Source organism: Phyllostomus hastatus, unplaced genomic scaffold, assembly GCF_019186645.2.
Source record: "Phyllostomus hastatus isolate PE091 unplaced genomic scaffold, TTU_PhHast_1.1 phas_scaffold_78, whole genome shotgun sequence".
Taxonomy (NCBI): Eukaryota; Metazoa; Chordata; class Mammalia; order Chiroptera; family Phyllostomidae; genus Phyllostomus; species Phyllostomus hastatus.
Window position 1 is genome coordinate 102,370,368 of NW_025334041.1, and position 21,433 is coordinate 102,391,800.

The following is a 21,433-nucleotide window of genomic DNA, read 5'->3' on the forward strand; positions in this document are numbered from 1 at the left end:
AGATCTGCTACTGGTCTTATTTCAACTGTGCAAAACTGCTCCTTTCCAAGAAAAAACCAGAACTTCATTTGCCACCTGTCTTTGCTATGGATGCAAGAAAGTGGCTAAATGGGAATTATGATTCCTTTCTGTGTCACTTACATTCCTCTCCCCCTAAGGAGCATGGTTACATTTTACAGAACAGTAGGATTCAAGATAGTTGGATCTTCCTCTTGAACTAAGCCCTAATGTTTCCTACATCTCACTAAACAGATGTTGCATATGCTTATGCGAGATGTAGACCTGTGAAGATGGTCCCATTCACATCATTACCCCCAAGGAGCTGCATATTTAATATGATAATTTGATAGGCCATAAAAAACAAATGGCCTGTTCTGACAAAATCAGTATGCTATGACAATTTCTCAACAGTTGAAATAGAGGGCTTTGAGAGAGATTTTTTTCCCTAATTTGCCTAAGGGCATTGTATGGACCATGCCCACTATGGTTTTGGAGACAGAGGGTCTGGTAGTTCAAAGTTATGTTTATGATGCAGAATGTATAATTAAACTGGTTCCTTAGGGAAAGGTTTTAAAACACTTGGTGATAAGGGTCAACAGAGGTAAGAGAGTGTCTAAAGAGCATATTTTTTTCAATAACAGTGGGTTCTGTTTCAATAACAGTGTCACTGCTTGTCTCCTTCTACTATTCAAAGGTGCTGAAAAATACTCCTGACTCAACTTTATCTATAGATGTAGGGAGCTAAGCCTAAGCTCAGGTATATTGTAACATTTGACCCTATTACTCATCTGCGTAGCATAACTGGTAAACCAATACATCCTAACTTACTAAGTGTTCTGAATGCAGAAAACAGTTAATAAATTCTTGATGAACAGAGGAAGTAAATCAACTAGGCACAATGAGTTAACCAAGCAATTACATGCAGAGAACCAAACAGCACTCCACCACAAGAAAGGATGGGACAGTACTGTATAGTTAAAGCTTTTTCATGAAGTAATTTCTCTGTGTTTTTATAAGAAAGGGAACACTGCAAATGTCCAGATGACAAATACAGTTCAGGTTGGCTTTGTGGAAAGGTTTTATCAAAAGCTAAGGATTATATCTAGGGAATATAAAGAAGATGAGGAGATACAAGTTAGCTTTGTCTTGCAAAAATTACTTTAAAAGGTCTTATTTAAAGCTTGGTATTACATCTGGACAATATTTTAAAGGTGATGAGGAAATACAGGTTAGCTGTATCTTGCAAAATTTATTTTAAATAAAAGTGTAGGCAATGGTATTCATTAGACCATCCCTTCTAACTTGTGTTTGACCCATTAGCAAGATACTAAGAAGTGTCTTCCATGTAAACGTAGTGTGCTAAGTACTACAGGACTATAAGGAAGATGGTATTCTCACATGGAAGAAGATGAGTAAATTCACACAAATCAAACTCATTTTATTCCTAACTCATCTCATTCCTCCTCCGATGCTTCCTATCTCAGTGAGTGAAAGGCCACTTAGGAGTGACCTTTGATTTCTTCCTTTTTCCCTCTAAATTCAGTCATCAAAAGTCCTTACAACATTACCTCCTGTATCTTCTCACATCTGTCTACTTCTTTTCATAGGTCATTATAATTTATTCTTAGTTTTGTGCAATAATTTTCTACTGAGCCTCCTGCCCCAAATCCTCCCCATTCATCCCATTTTCCCCATAGAAGCCTTGATAGTCTTGCTAAATTTCAAGACTGATCTTGTCATTTCCCCAGTGAAAATCCTCCACATGGATCCCTTTTGCTTTAGCATAAATCCTGTCCTCCTTGGTGCATGTCTGTTTGAAATATTGAAGTGTTGAAGAATAACTAGGAAAAGTATGGGAATTGATTTCTCCAGGGTGAGTGATCAGGCTACTTGTGGAAGGGACGTCACTATTTTGCTCATTTCCCTACACACTTATTTAAGCAAGGAGCTTCCTCTTCGTGGGCACAGAAACATGTGATCAGCTTATTGGTGAATGCCCTGTAAAGTTACATTAGAAATTGTCCTTTCCTATTGTGAATGTATCACATACATCTTACTCATGGGGTATGGGCATTGTGGGCTTTATGGTTTTATACCCTTAATGGGATTGCAAGGGAAATTGTCTTAGTTATTTTGGGAATCTACATCTCAAAATATATATTATAGTGTATGTAAGAGAAATGGTATTTGCCAAATAAATAAGGATGTGGTAAATGAAGATGGAAATAACTGTTGGTTACAAATACTAAAATGGCAGAAAATAAAAGAATGCTTGAACAGTTCTTGATAGGAGGATTTTCACATTGTTTGAAAAGCCAGTAACATCTTGTAGAAAAAAAAAGTTTTATGTTTCTGTTCTTAAAATGTGCCCTTTAGAATTATTTTTGATGTTTATTTGCATTAGAATAAATGAAATCCCAGCTTCAGAAATTTTCTTTGATTTAGAGCCTGCTTATTTTAATTTTGAAAGAGTCTGAATTTGAGAAGCAACAAAAGAAACTTATTTTAGGCTATTCATCAAGAGCAGAGTTATTCTTTGGTTTTTCATTTGTTCTGCTTTGTTATTTTAACTTATCTGTCCCCAGTGTGATATTGGTTATCTAAAGGCTTGCCTTCTCTGATCCGTGAACATGACATTTTATTTTCCCTCCTGAGATTTTATATATATGTGTGCATGTGTATATGATTTATATATATGTTATATATTTATCTACATAAAATCATATATATGTAATTATATACATTAGTGTATACTCCAAAGTAGCAGTTGGTATATGTATAGCGACAGGAACTTAGGACTTTTCCTTTTATTCTAAAGTTAACATTTGAAGAGGAAAATAATCAGCAACTAGAGTTTTTTTGAAATTTTTTGTTAGAATTCTCAATTTATAGCACTTTGATGGTATTTTCTAAATTACAGTTCTTTTCAAGACATTGAGAAAGTTGCTGACATGCAGATTTTATCACATTATGCTTTCCCCTCAACTTCCCATTAAGTCCTTTGTTATCCATATAATACAAAACTATTTGACTCTAAAACATCAAATGAAAATGAAGACATCAAGATAGTTTCAGATATTATGTATTTTACTTTGTTCACCACATCAAAGGTTATTATATTATCTGTGAAGGAACTCATGGTATTCCAGGCTTTGAGGTAAATATAAGAACCAGGAGAACTAGTTCTTATGGTCAAGATAAAATATGAGAGACAAACAATATAAAACCAATGCAAAATGAAATAGGTAAAATTTACTCTATATTGATAATTATGCACTTGGTTTTTTGCTGTGATTATTATCAAGAAATGGACATAAAATGCTTTGCTATAATGGTTGTATCTCATAATTCACTGTAGGTGAGTGAATATTCCTCATGATGTTTCTATAAAATATTGCTGAGGCCCTTGCCACATGGCTCAGTTGGTTGGAGAGTCATCCCATGGGTCAAAAGGTTGAGGGTTCAATTCCCAGTCAGGACACATGCCTAGGTTATTGGTTCTGTCCTAGTCAGGGCACATGCAAGATGCAATTGATTGATGTTTCTATCTCACATGGATGTTTCTTTTTTTACTCCCTTCTCCTCTCTCTAAAATCAATAACCATGTTCTTCAGGTGAGGATAAAAGGGAATCTACAATAGAGTAGAGATTTTTTTCTGAGAAGGATGATGATATAGAGAAGATAAATTGAACTGAACTCTGCTGAAATTTAAGGCAGGAGGTTTTTTGAGCTCTGGGGTGAGCTGGTGGAAAAATCCTGGATTACATGGGGGGTGGAGAAGGGAGGTTGCTCAGTGTGACTATGTGTTTGCTAATTGGTGCTTATCCAAATTTGGCTTCCTTCCCACAAAGACTGGGAGAGAGGGGCACTATCTTCCTTGATGATTACATTTCCAAGGGATGGCTTCCAGGCCCTTGAGAAAGACATTCCTGGGTTGTAAAGCTGTCAAGAAGCTGGGAAAAGATACATATCTCAAAGGGACAAAGAAAGAATTTACAAGTTTTCTAGATTAAATGGTCTATTTTCAAGCCAAGGGGTCAGTATGGGTCAATTAATCTCACTTTGCTTCAGGGTCATAGACAACATCCTTACCATATTTTGCAAATGTATGCCATTTTGTTTCTGTAAGGGAGAAAATAATTTGAGAATAGGGTAGGTCCATGAAAGCACGGGCCCCTCTCCCCCATGGAATCTGCCAGGGTGAGTAACAGTGGCTGACTATAAAAAAGAATAACATATTTTTTACTAGCTTCTGTGGAAGGTTTTGGTAAAAAGTTTTACATTACTTTGTGACCAGAACAAATCATTATGCCTCTGTGAACACCAATTCCTTTTAAATTTGTAAAACAGATAATTACAGCTTCCCTATCAAATTTATTTGACTGTCATGAGTATAGAAATGCATGGAAATGTTTTGTCATTTTGTTTCAAAGTCTATACAAATATTCTTTGCAATACAAATGAGAGCCTGAAATGCACAGATATGTACAAAATATAAGTTCTATTTTCTCACATAGTAATGACAGTACAAGGTTGGAGAGTGCAATTTGGAACCCGTGGCTGCCATCTCCAGATCTAAGGCAGCTGTCTCAGTTTTTGTCATCACTTACAAAAAAGAGAGAGGGGCTTGGGCAGGAAAGTGAAGATACATTTCAGGGCCTGAACTAAAACCAATGTATATCATACATCATTTCTGGTCATGTGTCCCTCGTGAAAATTTAGTCATATGGCCCCATCAGGCTGCAAGGGAGAATGGGAAATGCAGGCTCTAACTGGACAGCTGTATGCCCAGCTTACATACAGTTTAGCTGTTTGCCCTGCTTCGAGATCTGTCATTAAAGAAAGGGAGATGGACAGGGGTGGACTCCGGCTGTGTCCACCACAGACATAAATGGAAGGAATCATCAAGACAATAGAAACTTCTTAAAAGGGACAGATTGGATTGCACCAAATCACTCAGACAATGCTATGGGTTATTAAAGTACCAAAATTTAGTCAAATTTATAGCTAGATCATTCTCAGAAAACAAAGCCTTTCTACTTTTTCCTTAGGCCTTATTTTGTTAATGCTCCCTATTGTCTGATATTCATAGTTGTACTGATAGTGTCCAAGCAAGGGTTACCAAATTATATAACAGTAAAAGTCCATGTGGCCAAATAACTATTATTTTAATGCTATGAATATTTAATGGGTTCTGTGTTTGGTGCATGGTCTGTGAACCTAGTCACATCATTTTTCTCAGTATACAGTTGAATTTTCAGAAAGCTCTCTATTATGTTTTAATTCTTGCAAATTGCTTACCGATTTAATAAGAGCTGCATCTAAACAGTAAGTAATTGCTTATGATAATGAGTGCAAACTGATTTGCTAGAACATGTTAATACCACAAAGCACTGTTATCCTGCCGGCTGTTCCAAAAATATTGCTCTCTTGGTTAAATGTAGCTTTTAGAAGGCATTATTGCTACACAGCTGACTAAAAATAATCATTTCAATAGTATCTACCCCAAAGTTATGACTGTGACGTCAATGTACCCAAGAAAGAACAGAAAGGCATGCCATTCTTTGATAAACAATTTAGAATATTCTAGAAAAAAAGGAATCTCATTCTTAATAAGTAATTCTAATTAGTGATTGTAGTGGCAAGCACATTATACTGTGTTAGAAATGGCCTCCTTGTCCCCACAAGAATCATAAAACTTAATTTTAAGGACTTCAAAGACAGATGGCAGGCAACTTCATTTGAATACAATAACCAATTTAAAATGAATTAAACTTTTCAGGATGATCTGAGATCTGAGGTCCGGGTATCTTTAAATTTGAAGCCTACCTTACCCTTTAATAATGCTTGTCCCTCCTGGTCCTTTAGGTCATTTTCAACTATTTTCGGAGTTGCTATTTGAAGACACTAGAGCTCAAAGACTTATGTTTCAAACCTGAGGGTCTTTTGAGATTGGGGACCTGAGTGTTCTAGGATCTGAGGTGCAGATTGGAGCCACTTTGTAATTTCAGTCTAGGAAGATAGAATTTTATGAACCAAATACAAAAGAAGAAAGGTTTGACACTTCCCTGCCCCAGGGCTGATTGGTACTTTAATCCGCCCTCTAACATTCAATCATTTCCACTTCAAAAATGACTCTCACACATAGTTATATATCTTCACACGGGTGGCAAATAGAAAGATCTCTGTAGAAAAACCAACTTTTTTTCTCCAGCACTTTCAAAATTCATTTCTTTGTTGCATTCCATTGGCTAAATACCTTCATAGGTTAAAAAACTTCATCTTTGGATTTTAAATCTTGCAAATACCCCCAATTGCTTATCAAAGTAAGTGATCTAACTTCCCAATATTTTGCTTCTTATAACTGTGATTATGAAAGTATGTAGATTGGTATCTCTCAAAATCCACAGAATTGTATTCTTATTGTTATCCTCATAAACTGTTTCAGAGTCTGAGATAAGGAATGAATAAACAAACAAACCAAAGGTATATACACTTTTTTTAAATGTAGGTTGCTGTTACTGCTCCTCTTTTTACTGAGCATAATACAGGACTTAAATTAGAAGTGGTTTCTTTTCTGATAAAGATGGAATGAACACATACATGATAAGTAGTAAATATCACCAAGATACTTATTAAATACATTTTCTTTCTTATGACAGTAATATCACATTTTTCTACATTTATAAAGTTATATGACTCTTTGTTAAAGAAAATTTGCATTTCATAGAATTATGAATATAAGGAGATACCAGAACTGATCTGATCTCTTTTTAACACTGACCTTGAATCATCCTAATTTTTATTATATGATTTGCACTCTGTATTTATCTAGAGATTTAATTCAGGAGACAGATAGGAAAATGCAGTGCTTAAAAATGCATCAGTTTCTTTATTAATATAAGTGGATCTGTTTCCTATTTCTGGAATCCATTTTGTACCTCTGTGACTTTTCTCATGGAAATCCTTCCCACAAAATACTCTTATTTTTCCAGAACCATGTTAAAAAGAAATGGGAGTATTTCAGGAGACCAAGTGAATTCCTCAGTTTGGCTGAAATAGAGGGTTCGTTTGTTTGGAGCACGTTCAAAGATACCATTAGAATTTTTCACTTAATTTGGTAGACAGTGGTTTAGTCATTGAAGGTCTTTCAATAGAAGGAGTGATTACAAATACAGTTTAAAAAACGATCTGATGTTATTTGTCAGGCAGATTTAAATTAAGGTAGGTTTAACTTAAGGAAGGACAGGAATGTATCAGATAAGTAAAGATGAGTATTTATTTCAACCTCTAAGACTGAAGGTGATATGATATGAACAATGGCTATAAGAATGGAAATACAAAAATTCAAGAATTGACATCTGGTTGAATGGGTAGTGATTGTCATGGAAAAGCTACATTCTAAAGCCACAACATGTACCTCTGTCACCTCCAGGGTCTAGTGTAGTGCTTTATACATAGAAATGCTTAATTTTTATTGAGTGTATAAATGTTTTTATTCTTGAATTATGATGTTGTATGCCTTTGCATTCTTTCTCCTATCATATTCTTCTTCTATTGTCTCAGCATTATGTTTTGTTCTCTTTTGTCTAAAATCCCAACTCCTTATTCTGAGTTAGAGTCTTTTCCTCCTACTTCACTAAACCCATCTGGCTTTCAATCTTTCAAGCAACTTCTAAACTAATGTCTCACTGGATTTTTTTTCTCTTGCTGTGTTAGAAGAGGTACAAATCTTTCCTTTATAATGACCACACTTTTCTGTCTTTTGGCTCATCTCTTCCATTACAGCAACCACGTATACTAATTTTTACACAGGCAAATATCAGTAATATATTACAGAAACATGTGTTAGCATCTGCACTATTATCTTTTGCCTCTCCATGACACTGGAGTCCCTCTTAGATTCCAAACAAAAGAAAGAAATTAGCTCACACTAATCGGAGTCAACTGAAATCATAAAGTTGGATAAGTGAGTTTGGTCTCAAGGCTATTTACCTATGTGATTTTAGCACTAGAAACTATCATAAGAATTTCAATGACTTCTACAATGATTCACCCTGATTAATACATGAATAAATGGATGAATGAGAACTTGGTCTCCTGGGTGAACTGATCTCAAATTTGACTGCTCTACTTAGGCAATTTTTATTTTACTCTGAATTTTTCAGATATCTTCATGTTAAAACTTAATTATGGTTTGTTTACAATAAGCTATGTTTTAAACAAATTTCTTACATGCAGAAAGAAAACTTAAGTCTCCCACCTGCCTCCACACGCTCTCCACTCCCACAGCCCGGCAGAGCCCCCAGCCACACTTTATTTCAAGAGCCAGGGACTGTTCCGGCTGCCCCTGCTGCAGGCGTCCACTGGCGACAGTCTTGCTCAAACTCTAAATTGTTCCTCATGATTAATACATTTCTTTTGGAATACTTGTTTTGAAATAATTTTAAATTTATAAAAAAGTTTACAAAAGTAAAATACAGGCTTTTTTTTTTTACGCCCTTCAGCTGCCTTCCTCAAAGTGAACATCTTATATAACCATAGTACAGTCATTAAAACCAGGAAATAACCCCTGGCTGGCGTAGCTCAGTGGATTGAGTGCGGGCTGAAACCAAAGTGTCCCAGGTTCGATTCCCAGCCAGGGTACATTCCTGGGTTGCAGGCCATAACCCCCAGCAACCGCACATTGATGTTTCTCTCTCTCTCTGTCTCTCTCTCTCTCTCTCTCTCTCTCTCTCTCTCTCTCTCTCTCTCTCTCTCTCTCTCTCTCCCCTCTCTCTCCCTCCTTTCCCTCTCTAAAAATAAATAAATAAAATCTAAAAAAAACACCAGGAAATAAGCATTAACATAATGTCATTAACTAAAGACCTTATTTAAAAAATTACCAGTCATCCCACTAATGTCCATCTTCTGCAAGTTGAAGATCTAAACCAAGATCTTCCATTGCATCTAGTTGTCATTTCTTCTTGGCCCCCTCCAATTTGGGACAGGTCTTCAGTCTTTCTGTTTTGTTTTGTTTTTCCTAATCTTGACTCTTTTTGAAGAATGCTGCCAGTTATTCTGTAGAATGTCTCAAATTTGAGTTTCTTGGATGTTTTCTTATGATTAGACCGAGGCTATGCATTTTTGTCAAGAAACAGCACAGAAACGATGTTGTGCCCTTCTCAGCACATGATATTTTGAGGACCTGAATCTGATGTTTCATTTCAGAGGTGTTAATTTCAGTCACCTGGTTACAGTGTTGTCTTCTGGGTTTCTCCAATGATGAATAAATTCTTAAAGCCTAAGAACCATCAGGCTATATCCTGCTCTTCCCTGTACAATATGGAAATATTTAAGATGGGTTATTCCAGCAAACTGTGGGAACAGGTACTGACTCTCTTATGTTCACCAGGACCTGGTTGAAGAGTCTCACCACTCTCCACCCCAGTCGTTCTTTACTCTGACATCATAAAATGAAGAATGAGGTTCATTATCAAGGTGATCTAGGCCATCTATTCCCTCATCTTAGTTTGTTGTATTTGGTGAAATCCTTCAGATTTCTTATACAACTGCAGGCATTTATTCCATTTTGGTAACAGATGTAGGCATGGAATTTGTTAAACACATCTGAGAATCAGGAGCCTTATGTTATTTATTATTGTAGCAATATCCCTGACTTAGTTCAAGGAACATATTTGGTTCTTGCTCATGATTAATGAATGAAGAAAAAAGCACAAGTCTCATGAAGATACCAAAAATTAAATCTTCTACTACCTTTAGTAGGCATACATTTAAGATGGCAATTTTAATAAAAGATAACTCTGACATATAATCGTTAACAAGTTAGAATACATTTTGTAGATACAAAGGAAGGGAATTCACCTGGGCTGGAATGAGAGTGGGGAGCAGGACTGAAAAGAAAACAATCTGTGCAGCAGAGAAGCATAAAGCAGCAAAAGCAAAAGTCATTTTGGGAGGAAAATGTGTATTTCGCTGTGAATGCCTAGGTTGATAGGGTTAGAGCTTAGTTTGAAGTGACTTCTGAGTCAGAAGCTAATGCTCTATCCAGTTCCAGTTCAAAATAACTAGTAAATAGTTTTATTTGGGGCCTAGTCAGGGAGAAAATAACTATAACAGATAGGCAGGGAGATGTTAAATGAAAGGAACTAAGATTAGAAAACAAACAAAAACAAAACTTCTGGTTTCCACCTAAAATTGTTATGAGTTGCCTTGCTTGTATGGTGGCCTCTATTTGTTTTAAGTATGCCCTGGCAGTTGCAGCTCAGTGGATTGAGCACCAGCCTGTGAACCAAAGGGTTGCTTGTTCGATTCCCAGTCAGGGCACATGCCTGGGTTGTAGGCCAGGCCCCAGTAGGGGACATGTGAGAGGCAACCACACACTGATGTTTCTCTCCCTCACTTTCTCCCTCCCTTCCCCTCTCTCGAAAAATAACTAAATAAAATCTTTAAAGAAAAAAGAATCTTGTTTTATAAAAAAAAGTATGTAATGCAAATAGTTCAGTATAATCACATCCAGGTTTGTGTTCAGTATTCAATTCCATGGTTACAGGCAGGAAGTAGTGTCACTTACAAAAATTTATAAGGCCTTTGATTTGTAGAATAAAAGTGATTACGGCATTAATAATAAACATTTGTCTTCTGCTTTTCTGTTCAGCAAATTTGAAGCCTCAGAATGAGCTGAAGGCTTGGATGGCTTTTGAGGCATGCTGCCTACAATAAGGCTTTGCAAAAGCCTCACACCTTTTAAAGATTCAGACTCGACTCTGAAAATGTCAGGATATAAATGAATCATTTCTGCCAAGTGTCATTACAGAAGCTTTGAATCTCCCCACACCTCACAGTCTGTGTACTATTTGTGGTATTCCTGAATAAATGTCTAGGGTATGGACAAGGTCGGTCAGCCATTACTCCACTTATATGCTAAAGAATTACAGCAGTTAGTAAAGCACTTGTTTAAAAAAAACTGACAGTTTTTCCCATGTAGCATGTTCTTTCTGTAAATTTCAAAATGTCAGATATCAAAATGAAAAATACACACAAGCCATTTGTGTTATTAATCTTTCAAAGATCACAAGAGTATAGAATTTTTATTATAAAATATAAAGGCTAACCTGGGCTGGTGTGTGTGACTTAGTTGGTTGTGTATTGTCCCATAAACCAAAAGGTCGCCGTTTCGATTCTGGGTGGGGTGCCTGCCTGGGTTGCTGATTCTGTCCTCAGTTAGGGCACATATGGAAGGCAGCCAAGTGATGTTTCTCCCTCACATCAATGCCTCTCCCTCTCTCTCTCTCTCTCTCTCTCTCTCTCTCTCTCTCTCTCTCTCTCTCCCCCCCTCTCCCTCCCTCCTTCCCTCCCTCCCTTCTCCTCTCTCTAAAATAAAAAAAAATAAAGTAAAATAAACATATAGAGTAGAAAAATATAAAATATTTATTAGAAAAAGATTTTTATTAGAGAAAAGTTTTGGGGCAATAGGCAAAGGGAAAATTCTTACTTTCTCACTGAAGTGCATAATTACTATTGAAATTATTTTTGAGAGAAATGATTCCTGACCTCGTAGGGATCATGATAGCTCTTTGCTGTTCTATTTTCTTGATAGTCTTATTTTAATTAAAGTTTCTTATTGAATAAGCACACACCATTTCTTATTTTAAAATGGTATCTTGGCTGGGATAGAACTGAATCTTGTACAGAGTGGCTTAGTGAGAACATTTCTTTGCTTTCATGCCTCCCAGGTTTACTGTGGAGTCTGAGTGGTTCAGCCTCCTTTGATCCCATTGATCAAATAGGATCAGTTTAGGAGACATTTATTGTTAATGCCTGGTGAGATCTCATGGATCCTGAGGGTCTAACAATATTTCTGATTTGCATGGGATTCTAGAATTTTTATGAAAGAACTTCAGCGGAGTTCCTGATTCCTGTTTAATAGAATAGCACCTGTGCCCTGACTCTTTACAGAGTGGCTCTCAGGGAGTTCTGATGCACAAAAGCAGGGTGTTTCCAGTTTTGACCTTTCCTGTTTTTCTCAGTTGGCATTTAATTTTATAAGTAGTCAATAAAGTGTTTTTTTAATGTAATACATTTTCTTAATTTATAAGTGTCCAGGGTCTCGATGGAACATGCAACTTGTCTGATATGAAAACCTTCCCATTGTTCCTTCTTGTCTTGAAAGTCATTGTGAATTACTGGGATAGGGCTTTCATTATTTGGGAATTGCCTAAGCTCTTCTGGAATTTCTTTTCTTCGGTCTGATTCAGATGACAGTGTCAGTTTCTAAGCCATTCCCATGGCGTGCCACGTTTGTTGCCCTGTTTGTTTTATTAAGGACCTATCTGTTCTGTCTTACAAAGTTGATGAAAACCTATCTCATTTTCCAGTCCCTTTTAGTTGTATTACTCATGTCCATTCTAACAAGCCTGCGTCTTCCATGGAAACTCTGAAATTACAATATCATATAGTCTTTGTTTTCATTTTCCTCTTTTACTGTTTCTCCACCCTTAGAAGCACAGTAATATTGAGTGCTATCTCTTACTTTGGAATCATGGTAATTGTTATTACTTTTTAAAATTAGAGTTGATTACATATTATAGATGGAAATGCCTATTACTCTGATTTCATTCATCTTTCTTTCATTCAAAACCCAACTTTCCTGAGCTTTTAAGGCTATGTGAAAGATTAAAATTAGTGTGCTATTTTAATTTTAAACTATTGTGCTAAGTTTTATGAAATAATTCTTTGTGGTCTCACAAAAATTTATAGAAACAGAGGACAATTAACTATAATAAGTTGTTTTCATTCACATAGGGTTAAGATTTATTCATTTATAATTTTTTTAAGTTTTACCAGTTTAGAAATTTTACTATAGTCTAAAACTTATTTTTTATACAAGGTGGGTTTCCCATTGTCTTCACTTTTTATGAACTTTATTCAGGAAAATGCTTCCATATAGGTAGAAGTTGTTCAGAAATTTAAATTTAACAGTAGCCTCTTGACATGATTGTACAAAGAATAAAAGTCCCCCTTGTTTATAATTGTTTTACTTTTAATTTCCATCTGAATGCCTAGCAAACTTTTACTGGAAAAAAGTGTTATATTCCTGTTACATTTAATAGAATCATAATGGCCTACACGTTTCATGTTGGTTATAGGATGACATTTGAAGAATTACATGCTTTCAGAAAAGAACCTTTTATTCATATATTTATGTTATGAGTTAGAATCTAATCTATTCAGAAGTTAATTATACTATTGTTCATATAGCAAGGATCCAGAGCAACCAATAATCAAGCATACCTTATTGGTTTTCTTTTTCAGAAAGGTTCAGTCCTTTGGGGGGAATATATTAGGTTTTTCAGGAACAAGTGAGGCTGAAGTGTACACATTTTGGAAGGATGTGGTTGATGAGAAAGAAGTAGGGAAGAGTCCTTTATGTAAATATATGTTAAATAAAGTCTAAAAATATTATTACAACATTACAGGCCATCGAATGTTAGACAGGAGCCCACATGTAATTTTTACAAACATTTTTTGCAATGCAAAGTGTGTTGACACTGCTGAATTTGCATCTGATGGAGCCAGCTTTGATAATCAATTTGGAGTGAGGAATATAGACTGGCACCACTTAAATGTGGAGATTGCTGAAAACCTCTTTAAGTTTCAGTCATTTGTACAGTCGGTGATGTGATGGATGTCAAGGTTAATTTGCAATAAGTCCATTAGTAGGCATGGCACTGATGTGCTAGGGCTTGCCATATAGAAACCTGCATGAGTAACAGCAGCAACAGGTTCCTCCATGTTGGTAAAGTGCTTGTAATTGACTAAGATGTACTGTTGCTGAAAGTTGAAATCACTTAGATAAGAAACTAAAACATATTTATATAAAAATAAAAGTAAAAAGATAAAGCTACATTGAAGTTTATTTTAAAGACTTGCTCCTTTATTTAAAGGTCACAGTGATTTTTTTTTGCACTAGGCTGTAATTTTTCCCATTCTAGATGCTTTATGGTGATGAACTAATGTTCTTTTCCTCATGAAAACTTGCATTTGATGCAATTTAATATTGTTTCCATTGTCAGTGATTAGTGAATATAAATAATAATATAATGGGTTTATGTGGAAAAAAAGTACTAATCTAAGGAATGAAGTACTGAAAAGATTCATGAAAACTGGGGTGTAGTAAAGTTCTTAAACCTTTCTTAAAAGGCACTTGGTTTGAACACAACTTTAAAATGAATTGAACTTTTCTAAAGTCACTTATATTAAAGCAAAACAACCATGTTACAATATTAGTTATTTTATATTTTCACCACCTGCATACACACAAACATGCCATCTATTTTCTCTAAAATAGAGTATTGGGTACTTAATATACTCCAGAAACAGGACTAAAGTGTTACTGTGCACTATCTTAATTAATCCTGGTAGAGGCTCTGTGAGGTAATAGTGTTATTATCCCCATTTTTTTTCAGGTGGGAAACATAAGACTTAGAATAAATAGCTTGGTCAAGGTCATTTAGCTAGCAAGTGATACAGCTGGAATTTGAACCCAGTTCTGCCTGAACCCAAAGTTTACATTCTCAATGTCTTAGTTATTCTGCTTCAGTAAGTACGTCATGTCCTCATTTCAAAAAGATGAAATTTAAAGGAAGTAGATTTGGAAATCTTAGACATCTGACCCACTGTATTTTATTGTTGGCATATTCTCGTATTCTCAAGGTTACCAAAAGAGTATATGGCAATTTTCTATCTTGATGGAAGGAAGGCTTTAAGAGCATAGTGATTTTGTAGAGTTTGATGCAAAAAGAAATAGTAAAGAAAGCCAAGATGGTCATATAGGTCTGTAGAAGAGAACTGTGCCAGAACCGGACAGCTAATCCCTTTGCTTATCATGGAATTGTGCCAATGAGGACAATCCAATGTGTTACTGTGCATACGCAAGGAAAAGGAAGAGGAATTGTTTTTCAGACACATCTGGAAGAAATGGACACTAGACATGATTGTGTTGTTTAGCAGGCAGTAGTAAAGTACATTTGGTTTGTTTAGGTGAAACCTAAGAGTTGGAATGTCATTGTAAGGGGGGTGGGGTTAGCTAACATGTAGGCTAGTTGCTAAGTCATGATACTTACTGGAAAGGTTGAAATATGGGGTGAAATCAAATCTTGAGAAATAATATTTGTATTGCAACATTTTTCTTGCTGAAAATGTAGACCTTGAAATCATTATCCTCAAGTTCTGTGGCTGAGCAACTAGAAACTTTCAGAGTTCCATGAGTTTGGGAAGTGTATCCTAAACTAAATGTTAATCTACATATATTAAATGTTCTGTCATTTCACATTTACATGTCATTTTTTCTTTTTTTGAAAACATTGCGAGGTGAAAGGACAGTATATGATCATGAGGTACAAATGTCACTTTATGGATATGAGACATTAGAATATGATAACAGTTGGCCTCGATAAATTCAGACTGACATATCCAATTAACTTTTTTTGACAGTCTTGTTATGATAACAGAAACATTTCGGTAATTAAAAAGAATATAGGAGCCAGAGCCCAGTTACTAGGTTTCCTACCAGATGTGCCACATACCAAGTTTGCAACAAGAGATAACAAGTCAGTCCTTATGACTACATTTCCTCAGATATAACATGGGAGTAATGCTTGCCCTACTTTCCATGCAGAAGTAGAGAAGCGAAAATTGTTGTGAAAGTGATTTTCAATTTTAAAAATCATCACATAATGTTAGATACTTGTTGCTTTACCACACTACTTTATTTGGGTGATTCTAGAAAACATCTGAATTCTTAAATACATTTCATATTGTTAAGTAAAGTGTCTAGTTTTGAATATTTTTCTTAATTCATAGGAAATACATAGCCATTAGAGAACAAAGTTAATTAAAATGAAGAAAATAAGATTAAGTACCAGCATTCAGAAGCCACAACCACATCTTAATTTTAAAGGAATCTCCACATTTGTATATTCTTGTCCTATATTTATCAATGTAGGCTTTCCTGAAATATTTAATACTTAATCATCTGTCAAAATTGTCTAGCAGAAAAATACTTATCAAGCAGTGCTTGCTTATTAATAGTCTGATGAACAAGCTTCTGATGATGCCAAATAATAGTGCTTCTAGAAGGCTCTGGTATTCCTGATACACAAGTCTGCATGTTTTAAAGTCCCTTCCTTCCTCCCTCCCTCCCTCCCTTCTTTCCTCCCTTCCTTCCTTCCTTCCTTCTTTCCTTCTTTTTTGCTTGCACACTAACTAGTGCCTTTGAAATATAACTTACCTATTCTAACCTAAGAGAGCTGAACTTTTATTCATTAGTATCCAAAAAATTGAATAGAGATGTGCTTATCCTTTCTACCTTTGCATTTTCACAAATTTCCGCTTTATCACTTTTACATTTAACATCATCCTGATGTGCTTCTTGAGTCAGGTCTATGTACCACGACCTTTCCAACCAATCATGCGCAACAGGTATATCGAGAGTACTTTGGAGTTTCTCACGGGCCTCTGAAAATGTCTCAGACAGGATACAGAGAAAAGTTGGCTCCAAAATACAAAATAAAAATTGGAAAAATTGATATTATCAGCTATTTAATTCAATGTACATGAGTGTGATATTGTCATTTTAATATAATTGGTAAATCCGGTCATCATGTAAATTTGATGGGAAGATAGCTGGAAAACATATTGCTGTATGAGAGGAGACCCCCCCCAAAACCAAAACTTACCATCTGGAGGGCAGGCCCCATGTAGTACAGGCCTCCCCTGCTAGAGGAGTGAGTGTTCTAGGAACCCATCTGTGTCAGTGTATGAGCTGGCATTGCTGTGAGAGGCTGCATTCAGCTTCAGAGAATTTTTTTGAAGGCTCTTCCAACACGTTTGCCCATTTCATGATGGGGGATTTTTGAGCTCACCTGCCCACACTGTGCTAAGTGTTCAGCAGTTTTTGCCCAAAAACAGCATGACCCCTGTGCCCCACCCTCCCTATTCACTGGCTCTGAGTGACTTTTTTTTGTTTCCCCAATGAAACAAGTCCTCAAAGGGAAACATTTTGCTGATGTGAAAGAGGTAAAACAAAAAATGGCAGAAATACTAAAAGGCATCAAAATCAACAAGTTCAAAAACTGTTTTGAACACTGGAAAAAATGTCTTGAAAGGTGTATTTCATCAAATAGAGACTACTTTAAAGATGACTGAAGTTTAAACATGTAAGATAAATACACAAATTCTGCTTTTGGGATGTTTTCCCCTCATGAATACAACTTTTACACAGAAGCCTTACTCTTAGTAGAAGGTATATTTCCATAAACACAAGATACTTTGTGGCCTAAATTCTAATATTCACTCTCATAGCTTTCCTTACTATGTCCATGTAATAGGTGCACAATGAATATGCAGTGGCATTCTTTGTTATTGGAAGACTGTACTCCCCTCCATAAATTGTACCCTAAGTTCTGTTCCTGTGATAACTAAGGATATCCTTACTGGCCCCCTTTAGTATGGAGGAAGATCTCTTCATATATGTGTGTGTATGTGCACACACACACACACACGTATATCTTCACATGTCTCTTCCAAGTATTCTGGCTGAAAAAATTCATGTTATTACATTCTGTGAGATAGATTCAAGGGGAGCAATGATATAAAACTTTAATGTACTGGATGCTTAGTAAACCTGTTTGAAAACAAAGTTCTTTTTAAAGTAAGATGGATAATTTACTGTCATCACCACCACTGTAAAGTAAGATTTGAACACTCACCATCTGTGGCTATGACATTATTCCCAGTGCTGTAAGATAGTATTCACTTTGGAGAAAAAGAATGTGTCTTTTCATGATGCTGGCTACTTTGACAGTTACTAGATGTTGCTTGTTAAATAAGTCTTGACTCCTATGAATGGGATCTATTATCTTTATTTTCTTGACATGACTACTGGGGCTTATGGCTGCTCATCCATTCATTATCATCTGCCATATGTGAATAGACCCCATTCCCCAAAGAAGCTGATTCCCAGCATATTGCTTCACTGTGGTGTGTGACCTTGTCACATCTGTGTGTAGCCCTTGTTTCAAAAACAAGTTGATATATATTCCTGCTCCTTTTGGAAGCATCCAAAGTCAATGTTTCCTACTAAACTATTTCTTTTAAATGGGCAGAAAAAAAAAAACCCTATCACATTCTGTGCTTGTCCAACTTCACTAGAAAAGCAGTAATCTCCTTTTTGTTCTGAAATACCTGCTGGTAGATTTAATGAGTGTATTAAAAACTAAGCTGCCTTGATATTTCTTTAAAATGAAAAAAAATTCTTTTCTTTTTCTTGAGAATGTTTGATTGAAATCTGTTGCTTATTTGCTTTGCCATTTTTTTTTATTTGGTCGGAGTAGAACTTAAATACTTTACTGATATGTAAAGATAACTACCATAGGGAAGTGTGCACATCACACATTTGGACTAATTGGTTTTGTGTGTTTTTTTGTTTTGCAGCTGGGACAACATACATCTTTAGCAAGGGTGGTGGACAAATCACATATAAGTGGCCTCCTAATGACCGGCCAAGTACACGAGCAGACAGACTGGCCATAGGGTTTAGTACTGTTCAGAAAGAAGCTGTGTTGGTGCGAGTGGACAGTTCTTCTGGCCTGGGGGACTACCTAGAGCTGCATATAGTAAGTACTTTTAAAATAAGTTTCAGATTCTTTTCCACTGTTAGTTTTTTGTCAGTAACTTATAACTCAATCTTTTGGAAGTTCCTCTCTAACAGCAACCAGTACTTGGGTATAGAAAACACAAATATGCCCTAGAGATAATAAGACTTTATACCTATCATTGTTGTTGAAAGTATTCCTCATAATAGAAAATGTTGTGGTTTTGCTTTTTCAGTGTGAATTCCTCTCAATTCTCTGTTCACAAAGATTTATTTTTGGTGTGTTTTCAGTGACTTGAGGGATACCTGACAAATTAATAAAGGAAGTTACTGCCTTGTAGATACTATTTCATCAGGCTGGAAGCAGGGGTTGTAACACTGGTGACATCAGAAGATCTGGATGCAGTGTCCTTATTTCTTTTCTAATCTGGAAAGGGAGTTGTCTGAATCTACATGCAATGGATGGGAGGAAAGGAAACTATATAGACATTTGGGGATATGAAAGAAAATGGCAAAAACATTGTTTCCATGTCATCTAATAGTCATTTTGATACATAAATATCAAGAAAATACAATGGACTCTTAATATTTATATTCTGGGACCATTCCTTTTTCTCCAAACTCTAAGCCTCCCACAAGAATTTATAGTCAGCACATAGTACATGGCAAATAAGAGTTAATAAATGAAAAACTTTCTTTACCTTTTAAAGTTGCCATAACTCACTGTATCTTGGGAGCTCTTTCCTATATCTCTGTATTCCAAGAGCTACCAATTTGAATATTGCAATTCTTTATCTCTTCATTTCCTTACAATATTTCCAAAGAAGCACATGCAGACTTCCATTGTTTAGAGATGTTAATATTTTACTAATATGTCAAAGTAAGTACCATAGGAAAGTACCACATTGCAAAACTATAAAAAGGTTCTTATCATTATAGTACTAGGTCTAACGTCTATCTTCTGGAAGGTTCCAGAAGCATGCAAATCTCTTCATCTCCCTTTATCTGACACAGTTTATCCCTTCTCTTTCATGTGACCATGTGAGTTCGATTTGTTTTGTTTTTGTGTATCCCTATAAGCTCTCCTTTTACCAGTACCTGTGCCTCAAAGGACATTTGATTCTCCCTCCTGTTAGAAACTGACCTTCAGGCACTCATCTTAAAATAATTAGGAAATCATCAAACACAAAAATCACAGACATATGCAGGGCCTTAATTTTCAAAGTTTTATTCATTTATTTTCTTTATTTTTTTATTTATTAATTACAGTTGACATTCAATATTATATTAGTTTCAGATATACAGCATAGTAATTAGACACCATATATAGTTATTACAATATTATTGACTATATTCCCTATGCTGTATTTTACCTGTCTGTGACTATTTTGTAACTGCCAATGTGTTCTTCTTAATCCCTTCACCTTTTTCACCCATTCTGCCTACTCCCCTCCCATCTGGCAACCATCCTCAGTTTGTTCCCTGTATCTTATGAGTTAGTTTATTTTCTTAATTTTATTTTTCCATTACACTTACAGAATTTCAAATAAGCTGAGTAGGGGGTTTATTTGACCACAAGCTGAATAGCTGAATTCATTGCTAGTCTTGACGAAAAAAAAAAACACTTTAGCATAACCATTATTGAACTGTTGTGAATTTATCATTGTAAATTTTAATATCAAAATTCAGTTGTCAAAACGAGAACCCTGTGAAAGTAATTTCAGATGCCTTTCAGCAAAAATTTAACAATAAAAACTGAAAGCATCTGGATTTTTATGGCATCATAAATAAATGATCAGTTGAGATAAACTTAACTAGTGTAGTAAGGAATCCTGCTGTTTAGAGTAATCTCAACTTTCTAAATTTGTTTGCTCCATTATGATTTAAGAGTATTGCTACTTCAAAAAATAAATAAATAAAAATGAAAACAAGAGCTTTTCCTCTTGAAATTACTTATTGATCCATAACCAATTACATATTTACCCTGCAGAAATGTTCTACAATGATCACTCTCAAATCATAAGTGCCACGTTTACCCAAACCACTATTATTTGTTTTATGGTCAAAGAGTTTTAGTATACCAGAATGTGTTTGTCTTTCAAATCTGATCAAATGTGGGCTGAGAGTCCTTTCCCACGTGAAGGATTAATCAGCCCAGTATCTTCCATGGCTCCTTTGCTGGGCATGCATTTCTGACAGCTGTCCTGTGAGGGCCTCTGTCTTTCTGAACCTCCTCTCTTGGTCTTGCCTAGCCATTCACTTTGAACTCAGTATTTGTCTCTATGTACCTCCGTCTTGGATTGCTATCTTCAAATTCTCCCTTCATCTGAAAGTCTGTCCTTGCTGGAGAAATGGAAAATGGGCATAAATTCCCTGGATTTACCAAACATCATTGTCAATCAGTCCTACTGTCTCCTGTATCAACTGCCTGCAAGTGGTGATTAGCCTTTAGTGACCCAGTGCATTGCTTATATGAGGGCAAGTCATTTATTTCCACATTTTCAACATACTGTCAAAATTAACACCACCTTGGTGTTTTTTCTTTTGTACTACTGAAATTTATGACTCCCTCCCATAATGTTGGATATGTGGAGGTGGAACAGAAAGAGCTGTTAGATATTTTAAAAGGAAAGAGAGGCATAAAGGGGGAAGAAAGGGAGAGACTGAGGAAGGGAGAATGAAAGAGGGAAAGGAAAGGAAAATGAAGGGTGTAGAGTCCAAAGCTGATGCTTGCCCATGACAGAAGCAGAAGTACTCTTAATAATGATACATACTTA

General features: G+C 35.7%; 1 protein-coding gene across 18 annotated transcripts in view; it reads left to right on the forward strand.

Annotated features, from left to right (window-relative positions):
* Positions 1-21,433, forward strand: part of NRXN1 (neurexin 1) — a 1,079,628-nt gene that overhangs the window by 755,380 nt on the left and 302,815 nt on the right. For all 18 annotated transcript variants that reach the window (XM_045827411.1, XM_045827414.1, XM_045827421.1 and 15 more), the window contains one exon: positions 18,497-18,678. In XM_045827411.1, the coding sequence (XP_045683367.1) occupies positions 18,497-18,678 (182 nt within the window). The remainder of the gene's footprint in view (positions 1-18,496; positions 18,679-21,433) is intronic.